The sequence below is a fragment of the Ricinus communis genome, chromosome 10 (assembly GCF_019578655.1).
Source record: "Ricinus communis isolate WT05 ecotype wild-type chromosome 10, ASM1957865v1, whole genome shotgun sequence".
NCBI classification, from domain to species: Eukaryota; Viridiplantae; Streptophyta; class Magnoliopsida; order Malpighiales; family Euphorbiaceae; genus Ricinus; species Ricinus communis.
The window spans coordinates 22,701,068-22,712,897 of record NC_063265.1 but is presented as its reverse complement, the minus strand read 5'-3'; the positions used below and the strand labels follow the sequence as shown (position 1 = coordinate 22,712,897).

The 11,830-nt window shown below is 32.5% G+C and overlaps 1 protein-coding gene across 1 annotated transcript; it reads right to left on the bottom strand.

The window, feature by feature from the left end:
- Positions 1–6,160: 6,160 nt before the first annotated feature.
- On the bottom strand, positions 6,161–6,601 carry LOC125371395. Its single transcript, XM_048380379.1, has one exon. It carries the CDS (start codon positions 6,599–6,601, stop codon positions 6,161–6,163), a length of 441 nt encoding a protein of 146 aa, XP_048236336.1.
- Positions 6,602–11,830: the final 5,229 nt, after the last annotated feature.

Below are 11,830 nucleotides of genomic sequence, written 5' to 3'. Positions count from 1 at the left end.
TAATTCATCTTTTATTCTTAAGTATTTATATTTATTGCTTTTCAAAATTAGTTTTAGACAACAATAGTAAAGATGGAGGCGATGCTGGAAAATTTGCTACGCCAGTAATTGCTGGCCGATTGAGTCGTTGATTACTGATATGTCATCTTTTGGTGATGATGATGTGGATCTAGATCGTTGGATATGAAAGCATCAACATCAGCATATGTGAGATAATTGCAGCAATAGCACTACCAAGCTGCACGACATTCTAAGTGTTGGGGCCTTCACATCTACTGTCTTCATCGCTAATAATAATAATCTAAAAAATAGCAGCATCAACACCACTTAATTTTAATTTTAATTTCATTTGAGCCCATCATTATTGTTGTTTATTCTTGTTTGTTCTTGTTGTTGATGTTTTATTAAAGAAGGTGTTGGTCATTATCATTATTGATAAATTTTTCTTTTTCTTTAAAATGAAATTTTTAATATCTTAAATACAAGCTCATTCAATTTTTAATATCATAATATATTGTTTTTTTATTTTTTAATAAGTTATTGTTATTCAAATATATGTAAAAAATTGGTTGAATCTATTTTTTTTAGTTTAATCCGGTTTAATCTGGTTCAATACGATTCAATTATAAATTCTGTTTTTCAGGCCAATTGAATTTGATTGACCATCGGTTCTTCGTTGAACTGACTGATCTGATCCAATTCTTTTAATACTAGTGTAAGTATCCAGTGTCAAATCTTAAACTGTTCAGGAGAATTTATTGACATCATATATCATCTAAATGCTTAAATCACGAAGAAATTATAATATATACAAGAAAGAAGTGCAAATTTTAAGTCAATTACAAGGTATAAGAAAATATTGTTACATACACTTAGAACATTACTCCCACTTATCTTATTTGTATATTATTTATAAGGCGTAACAGTCTGAAAAATTTAAACATCTGCGATAGTTTGCTATTTTGGCCATTTCTTTTAAAATTGTCAATTTAGCCATGATTTGGTCAATTGAGTGCAATTTTCGCCAAATTGAGTTGTTGTTTATAATTAAACAACAATAACATGGATGGTAATATGGACATAATTTAAAAAATAAGAATTCAAAATTAAGTAACGTGTATAAATAATGTGGCATTAGAACTCATTAATTTAAATTTCTCATTTTTTAATTAGCATCCATGTCACTATATATGTTTCTTAATTTTGACAAATAATTCAATTAGGTCAAGATTAAACTCAATTTATTAAAATTGTGGCTTGATTTGGCCAAAATAACATAATTTTATAAAGATTTAAATTATTTAAGCTATTAGGCCTATTTATAACTACAAAATCTTATCAACATTAGAAGAATATTTAAAAATGAAATAAATCTCTTTTCATTTACTTGTTGCAATATGCTTAATGTGAAGTTGTAGATAGAGTCTAATGTAATTACTAAAAACTAGTATAAACTAGTTGATATGTCTAAATTAGTACTCGCAAGTATACGAACCGAATGGTAGATCGGACAAGCTCACCACGGGGTTGATCTCATAAGAAATTGTAGAGCATATATTATAAAGACCAACTATCACATAAAATACTAAAAATACATATAAACACTCTAAGCCAATATTTTGAGAATGATCTTTAGTTTAATAAAAAAATTAAATAAACAGAAAATAAATATGCAACTAGAATGATTAATATAAACTATATGACAAAATAGTATTTAGTCTAGCTTTTATTTAGTAATCCCCTTAATTCCCTTAAACTCTAATTTAACAAATGAGATGGTGATATGCCTTTTTCCCTAAGTCACTCAAGCTAATGATGCAACTTAGGTTTCTTATACCAACATAGATTAAAGTAAAAATGATGTTTCTAATACTTTTAACCTAAAGGTTTTCATAACGCATAGTACTACTAAATTGATATGATGGTCAACCAATAATAATAGATGAAACTAATGAATATATGAAGGAAAAGAAATCATTCATTAAACTCAAAATATATAAGGTTCATACATAAGTAAAAAGCCAAACTAAACACTTGTGGAACTTAGCCTAACATATACTAATACTACCTCAAAGTTCAAAGGCTCTTCAAGGAATGAAGAAGATTGGTCCTCTTTCTCCACGTCTTCGAAAAGCTTCTCTGATTCATTAAAGAATGATGCAACACAAGCTAGCTAGATGTAGAAGATGATGAACTATAGAAATTTCTGCATAGAATAATAGAAACCTTCTCTAGACAGATTCTTAGTAGCCGAAGAACTCTCTGTTTTAATTAACCTCTACTTCTTATAAAGATTCCCTTCTTAGAGTTCTTTTCTAAACATACAATTATTATAGTTTATCCCTTACTATCCTAAACAAACTAAATAACTCAAAAGATAATTATCCACTAATTACATAATAATTACTTAAATCTCCCTTCTTGGGCCTTAATGAATTAAGCTAGGCCCAAACTATTAATAGCCTACGTGCCTGATTCTCGAGTCTTTAACAACCGTAGTCCAATTAACGCCCATTAGTGCATTTTTAGCTCAAATTCTCCTCTTTGGTGATTATTTTCTGAATTAAGACAAGAAAATTAAAGTGAGATAAAACACATATTTTCACCATATTATATATAGAGATATATCATTAAAGCTCTAAAATATCCTTAAATATCTATATACAATTTAGATCCATCAAATACCCCCACACTTGAACTTTTACTTGTCCTCAAGTAAATAGTAACTTAAGAATCAATCGTTGTAAAAAATCATTAAAGAAATTCGTACTCAGCTCAAAAGTACTATTCAAAAGAATCTCACTAATGCATAAATTATGCAAATCAAAGAAAACTTGAATCATAAGAATTTCTTTTAAATGGTTGTAAACTCAATCATAGTTAGTCAAAAGATTCAAGTATTCATCATTTACACATGTTCACAACTTAACTCATTATTAATGAATACAATTATAATGCATATAACCCAAATTATGATAACCTTATTCAAAAAGGATTACCTTAATGTTCAAATAAGATATCAATAGGCATTTATATTTTTCACTTGCTTTGCAAGCTCTTTTTCTTGAATTTTCTTTTCTTTTCTTTTCACCCCTTAAATTTACTTGATACTTGGGGTTTCTTTCTTTCTTGACATGTTATGCCTTTTTACACAAATACAAACATGGATAATGAATGCACCTGGTTACTCAACAAAATAAAAATCAAGATGCTTTGCATACTCATAATTTCAATTGCCTTTTTACACGAAAATCAACATTAGTCATGAAGACTCCCGGTTACTCAGCAACTAAAACTAGTGGAGTAGAATTATTAACTTAGAGCTTTTAACTTACCCAGATCATTTCCCATAAACATAGGTAAACCATAATAATGACAAGGAAATAATAACCTAAATCATATACTTCTAATCATGCCCATGTCAAATGCTGCTAAATTACTAATCATGTTCTTATGCAAACGATGAACACTTGATCATTTAAGTGCAATCAACTCATGAGTTCACATTCATATGTGCTTAAAAATCAATTCAAGAACTCAAAGATTTATCATAATAGCATTCTTTCATTTATTCTTTAGTATAGAACAATAACAAAAAGCTGAGTATAGAATAGTTTAAATTTTTTTATAAAAACTAATCAGAAGCTACTAAATACTTAGCATATATAATAAAATTACTCTAAATCTTTCCCCCCACACTTATTTTAGACATTCCCCTCAATGTCTTAATCATAGACGAAACACATAAAAGAGAAAAAGATAGAGTACTTCCTTTAGAAATTGGAGTGTCATTTAATCACTATTGGCCATAAGTAATCATCATCCCGTATAAACCTTAAACAAGCTTTAAAGAACCATCATTGATAAGAGCTGATTAGCTTAAAATAAAACAACATAAATAAAATATAATCATAAAGTTATTATTACAAAATAAATGCATAACAGAAATCCTAAATAACTATAAAGCATGGAAATCCTAAGATAGCTAAAAATATAAAAGTAAATGCTTTATGGTAACTAGATAGCTAAATCCTAAAAACAAACCCAAAAAAAACTTAGTACAAAACTAGAATCAATGATGAGGCGGGGATGATGGTGATGAAGGAGCATCAAAGTCGACGGATTCGAAATAGCAATCGAGTTTGTATGCTTGTCGACATTGACTCTTCTCCACATTAGCCAATCGAGAATCAAAGACATCGAGCCGTTGGTTAAGGTTAGTGTTCATAACTTGTAGTTGAGTTAAAACTTGGTGCCAACCTTGACTACCCCATTCTTGGCCTCTACTTTCTTCACTATCCGATTCTTCCTCTGTATCATGTCTTGGTGGCTCATCTCTAGCCACACTACTACTACCTCCACTTGTTCCGTACTTAAAAGTAAGAGGACCACCACGATAATTTACCAAATTAGCTATAATCAATGCATTAGTATCTAAATTGCCCGCTGAGGGTAATGCCTCATATAGAGAAGACTCCGAATCAAAACTACAAAGATACATGGCCAAACCTGTAACTATATATCCTAAACCTAATACAATTCTTAGGTCTAGCCGGTGTCCTTAGTAAACTTTGCATAATAAAGTATGCCGAAGAAACAGATTTATGAGTATCCAAACACCATAGAATATTTAGTTCTTGCTTTGTCACTTTGTTTATCTCTTTCCTACCAAAGATGCCTCCGCACATGAATTTTGAAATAAGCAAATAATAATGATCATTGAAGACATTATTTGACATGTTATTAACATCATAATTGTCTTGACCCATTATTTTTTTCTAAAACTTGCCTAAATCAAACTTATGATGTTGCTCACAAATACCTCTTTTCTTTAAACCGAAAGCTTGGACAATTGCATCAATAGTAATAATATAATTATGCCCATACAATCTTACATTAAACTCCTTGTCATTAGAAGGATCATAATGTAGAGTTGTGAAAAACTCTAAAGTTAATTCATTATATGATGGTAATGAGTTAAAAGCAAAATCCTTCCATCCTAGTCTATCCAAAAGGATCATCATTCTCTTAAAAATATTCAACTTAACTAGAGAGGGAGCATCCAAAAACTTACATGAAACTTGCTCTCTTGAAGCAAGGCTAAGGAATCGATTGCCCTCTTCATGAGAATAAAGATCAAAATGAGCTCCATAAGTTGCCATTAAGCTTTGTTCTTCTTCATGAGAGCTTGAGACTATCTCTTTCCTCTTTTCCTTTCTTGTTCTCCTTTTTTAGGCCATTATTTACCTATGGAATAGATAGAATAGAGATTGGTGGGTAAAGAAATTTAAATTTTGGAAGAAAAATTGAAATTTTTTGTAAAGAGAGAAAGAAAAACGAGAAGAGAGGAAATAGGAGGTGGTGTTAATAGAGGAAGGTGATGTTAATGAGAGAAAAAAAATATTTATGTGTGAGGGTTAGGGTTTTGGAGAGGGGTGTTTTTGAATTCAAATAAAATTCTTTTTGTTGTTTTTGGTGGGAGATGAACAACTTTGGAGTCCTAATGTATTTCAAATTAAAGTTGCTCATCTCTTTTTTTAATATATTTTTACTCTTTCTTTTGGTGGCCCCCTGGTGGATCGTCGAGGTCGCAGGTGCCACCATCACAGCACTTACAGAAGATCCGCGGCCAGCGGTGCCTAAGTGTGTCGGCACGTGGCAAGACCGCGAGGTCGGCGCTCGCCGTGACTCTGCGGAAATTTCGCCGCAACGTGGCTCGCTCGACTTCAAATTTTTTATTTTTAATAAAAAAAAATTGCATTTAATAATAATAAAAAAAAGACTAAGCTACCAAGGAGGACTTGACTAGAATTAAGACTAAATTCCTAACTAAAGACAAGCATTGCAAGGGATGCTCAAATCCTAACTAAATGACCTTTATATAATACATATAATCTTATAAATACTTAAAGTACAATATTGACTAGTAAAAATTAAGTGTTACCACATAAAGCTCCTTTGTTGTACTTGATGATAATGTATGTTCTCGGATGGTTGAATCTCTTGTAGGTTCCTAAAAATAAAAAGAGAAAATACTTTAAATTGAAAACTAAAATAGTAAAAATAGAAAATATATAATATACAAGTGCTAAATTTATTGTTTATAGCTAGACACTGACAAAGGTTATTTCAAATTTGAGGTACTTCCATGCACTCCACTTCATTGTCCATAGGTCATTTCTTCATAATATGGCTTTAAGCGATGGCCATTAACTTTGAATTGTTCTTGGGTCTTAATGTTACGTAATTCCACCATACCATGATTGAAAATCGTTATTACTTCGAAGGATCCGTTCCATCTGGATTTAAGCTTTCTTGAAAAAAGTTTAAAGCGTGAGTTAAATAATAATACTTTCATTCCAGGGGCAAAAGATTTACGCAGTAAACTCTTATCATGTTGCTTCTTGGTCCTTTCTTTGTATAGCTTGGCATTCTCATATGCCTCACTACGCATTTCTTCTAGCTCATTTAGATGCAATAGACGCTCTTCACTTGCTTTAGTTAAATCCATATTAAGCTCCTTAATAGTCCAATATGCTTTATATTCCAATTCGATCGGTAAATGGCAAGCTTTGTCGTATACTAATCTATAAGGACTCATTCTAATCGGTGTTTTATAAGTCGTTTAATATGCCCAAAGGGCATTATTCAAGTGCATAGGCCAATCTTTTCTAAGTGGGCACCGATTTCTCAAGTATTGACTTAATTTGTCTATTGCTAACTTCCACCTGTCCTTGTGGGTGATAAGGTGTTGCAACTCTATGAGTTACTCCATATTTCTTTAGTAAGGCGCTAAATGCCTTGTTGCAAACATGTGTTCCCTCGCTAATGATTGCTCTAGGTGTTCCAAACCTGCTAAAAAAAATTATCTTTTATGAATCTGCATACTATATTAGCGTCATTAGTTCGTGTAGCTATTGCTTTTACCTATTTAGACACATAATCAACAGCAACAAGTATATATTTATAACCATGAGAAGGTGAAAATGGTCCCATAAAATCGATGCCCCACACATCAAACAGTTCAACTACAAGATTAAAAGTTTGAGGCATTTCAGTTTATTTGCTAATATTTCCACTTCTTTGGCACCTATCACATTTAGCACAAAAAATATGAGTATCTTTAAATAATGAAGGCCAAAAGAAACCTGATTGCAGAACCTTGTAGGCTATTTTCTTACCACCAAAGTGACCCCCATAATGCATTTCATGGCAAAGGTCCAAAATACTTTATTGCTCATCTTCAGGAACACATTTTCTAATCATTTGATCAAAACAATATTTAAACAAATACAGGTCATCCCAATAATAATTCCTACACCCTGATAGAAATCGTTTCTTATCCTGCCATGCTAAGTCAGTTCTCATAACACCACATGCCAAATAGTTCACAATGTCAGCATACCATGGCTCATGATTTACTACAAATAATTGTTCATTAGGGAAAGTCTCATTAATTACTTTTTTGGAACCAAGATTATTAAAATCAGAAATCAACCTCGAAAGGTGATCCGCTACTACATTTTCACTACCTTTTTTATTTTTTTAATCTCTATATCAAATTCTTGCAATAAGAGCACCCACCTAATAAGTCGTGGTTTAGCATTAAGCTTAGTTAAAAGATATCTCAAAGCTGCATGATTTGAATAAACAATGACTTTAGATCCCACCAAGTAAGATATAAATTTGTTTAATGAATATACAACAGCTAGAAATTCTTTTTCAGTTGTCGAATAGTTTACTTGAGCATCATCAAGAGTTTTGCTAGTATAATATATTACATGTAACGCTTTATCAACTCTTTGGCCCAAGACCGCTCCTATAGCATAATCAGATGCATCACACATGATTTCAAAGGGAAGAGACCAATTAGGTGCCACAATAATCGGTGCACTAGTCAATCTTTCTTTCAAGATGTTAAAAGTAGATAGGCATACATCATTAAAAACAAAGTTAACATCTTTAGCCAACAATTCAGTTAAAGAACGAGCAATTTTAGAAATTTTTTTAATAATACGCCTATAAAATCTTGCATGGCCAAGAAAACTTCTAATGCCCTTTACTGAAGTAGAAGGAGGCAATTTGGTAATTAAGTCGATTTTTGCCGGGTCTACTTCAATACCTTTACTAGAAACAACATGCCCTAGCACAATACCTTGTTCAACCATGAAATGACTCTTTTCCCAACTCAATGTTAAGATACATTCAATGCATCGCTCATGTACACGAGTTAGATTGCCTAGACATGCATTAAATGAGGAATCAAAAACTGAAAAATCATTCATAAATACCTCGAGCAGTCTTCTAACATGTCAGAGAAAATAGAAAGCATACATCTTTGGAGTGTTGCTAGAGCATTGCAAAGTCCAAAAGGCACCCTTCTAAACGCAAAAATTCCAAAGGGACATGTGAAAGTTGTCCTTTCTTGACCTTCAAGTGTAATGGGTACCTGGTAATATCCTGAAAGTCCATCAAGAAAATAATAAAATTCATGTCCTGCTAAACGCTCTAATATTTGATTAATAAAAGGAAGAGGAAAATGATCCTTCTTTATTGCGGCATTTAACTTTCTATAATCAATACACATTCTCCACCCTGTTGTCATTCTTGTGGGGACTAACTCCCCATTTTCATTCTTAACAACTGTTATGCCTAACTTTTTAGCCACTATATGAACAAGGCTTACCCAATTACTATCAGCTATAGGGTATATAATACCCCCATCCAATAACTTATGAACTTTCTTTCTTACAACTTCTTTCATGTTGGGATTAAGTCGTCGTTGTGTATCTCTGACTACTTTAGAATTGTCTTCTAAAATAATTTTATGCATACACATTGTTGGACTAATCCCCTTAATGTCAGAAATTCCCCACCCAATAGCTTTCTTAAGTCTTCTCAATTCTCTAATAGTTGCCTCTTCCTCTAAAGGAGAAAGATCAGAGGCTATGATCATTGGGTAATGTATTCTTTTCTCCTAAGGAGACATATTAAAGTGTGTTAGGCAACTCCTTAAGTTTAACCTTAGGTGGTTCATTAATAATTTCTGATTTGTTTTCAATGGGTGAATATAAAGGTTCAATAATGCTTTCATCAGGTAACACTAGAATAGCTTCATCTAACTTATCACGTAAGTCGAAGACTTCTTCATCTAAACATTCTTCATGCTTTTCCAATGTTAATGCAACTTCTAACTTATCATCCTTATCTTGTAATTATGTTTCATAAATAAAATAATCCATGAAATCAACACATGAACATTTATCAATTAAAGTGCTAGGAGATATAGTTAGAGAATCAAACACTTTAAATTCTACAGTCTCTCCCAAGACTGTTATAGTCAGCTTCCCATTGTGCACGTCAATAACTGTCTTGGTAGTTGCCATGAAAGGTATACCAAGGAGTATTGTTTGCTCATTATCCCTTGTTGGTGTACCTTCCATGTCTAGAACCACAAAGTCAGCAGGGATTATCAGTTTTCCTACCTGAATCAGCAAGTCTTCCACTACGCCTCTTGGATACTTAATTGACCTATCAACCAGTTGCAGAGACATGGTGGTTGGCTTCAATTCTCCTAATCTAAGTTGTGCATATGTTGAATATGGCATCAAATTGATGCTTGCTCCGAAATCCAACATGGCTTTAGCAACCCTTTTATACCCCCATTGTAATATCAATGGTAAAGCTCCTAGGGTCTTTCATCTTAGGAGGTAACTGTTGTTGGAGAACTGCACTCGCTGTTTCAGACATCATAACTTTCTCATTGTTCCCATATCTCCTCTTGCAGGAATTAAGTTCCTTAAAGAACTTAGCATAAACTGGCATATTCCTTATCATATTCAATAAGGGCAAATTAATGTTAACCATAGAAAGCATATCAAAAATTTCAGAAAATTGCTTATCCTGTTTGCTTTCTTTCAATCTGTTCGGGAACGGAATAGGAGGCTTATAAGGCTCAGCTGCCTTATGAAACTCAGGTCCTGAAAACGCCTCATTATCTTTTTCTTTCTGCCCAAGATTGGGCTCTATTCTTCCTTGTTTTTGTAAACCTCTTTCAGTTATCTCTACATCAACTAGTCCATCTTCTTTTGATGTACCTGAGTAAGAAGAATCTTTTTCAATTAAATTTTCAACATTATTATCAAATAACTCACCATCCTTAAGAACAGTGATTGTTTTAGCTTGCTCAGGTTGACTTGGCAATTTTTCTTCTTATTTTTTTGTACTGCTTCAGCAATTTGCCCAATTTAAATTTTCAATCGGTTTACTGAAGCTTCTATGGAATCAGTTTTCTTCTCATTCCTCTCCATTCTGTCATGGGTAGCTGTCATAAAAGATTGGAGTGTTTCCTCCAAACTTGGTTTTCTTTGAGGGGCTTGTCCTTGATTAGGGAATGAAGGGTTTTGATTTCTCGGGTATTGAGGCTCTTGATTCTGATACTAGGGCTGGTTTTGGTTCCTCTGTATTTGTGGTGGGTTATGATCGTTATTTCTTCAGGAGAAATTTGGATGATTCCTCAATACTGGATTATAAGTGTTGGAGTATGGATTATTCCTAGGTTGCCTAGGTTGATAAGATTCCATCAAATTAACCTGTTCATAATCATCTCCTGCATAAGTCTCATAAAATGAACAAACGTTAGCACTATGACCATAAACACCACATATACTGCATACCTCATTGCTTTATACATTCTTGGTTGAAGTAAGAATCTTAACTTATTTAGTTAAATCGGCTATTTGCATAGCCATCTCATTATTAGACACAACTTCATTCACTCCTACTCTTTTTGTTCTCTCACTCTTTTGTTGTGAATTGGCTCCTAACATCTCAAAGATGTCATCAACCTCATTAGCAGTTCTTTCTAGCATAGCACCTGATAGGAAATCATCATCTTAGCAACTATACACCCCAATAATTAATGAGTTATGATACATATGGAATGCAAGAAAACACCCTCCAATCAAGATGATTCCAAAACTCAAGGATCTCCTCAAGTGAAGTTAGGGAAAACTAGTTCCAACAATGAAACTAGTACTTGAATTCAACTCCAAACACCACAAACCAAATATGATTTGATAAGTTAAGAATCAAACACAAGATTTTGGTTAGAGAACGCCACAAACTAAAAATAGTTTGATAAGTTCAAAGTTCATGCAAGAACTTAAGCAAAAACACTCACAAAGAGCAAACAAAAATTATCATTCATCAATTCTATTTTACAAATGAATTTTGGCTTTGATAGTTATAGCCAAAACAAGACAAAGAAACCTAAATGGATGTCTTTTGAGCTTTCCCACGTTTTCCCTTTTATTTCCCCTTAAAACTCATTAAAAGTGGTTGTTTTTACATTGATGTCACTTATTTTATAACTCCTAAATAACAACTAATTATGTGCATCCATTTTGTAACTCCAAATTATGACTAATCATGTGCATCCATTTTGTAACTCTAAATGACAACTAATCACACCATAACTTAAGATAACCTCATAAAAATTAAAAAAAATGCTTCAAATAAATTTTATTGGACCTATGAGTTCAACCCAAACTTATTGCACTAAATTGATGATTTTGGTTCCTTTTTGCAATCCTAAACTTTGGGTTGAGCCTTGTTGTGTTTGAACACTCCAAATATCTTTAATTAAGTCCAACAAAGCTTCTTGCATCCTTTTGGACTTGGATCTTGTCATTGGACCTCCTTGAAAGCTTAAAGGATCATTTGCAATTCTTGTCTTTATTGCATCAGCACCCCTAGCTGCATTATCAACCATACATTGGTATTATTGTGTTAGACCATCATAAAATGATTGGTTAGTCATAGAAAGTGG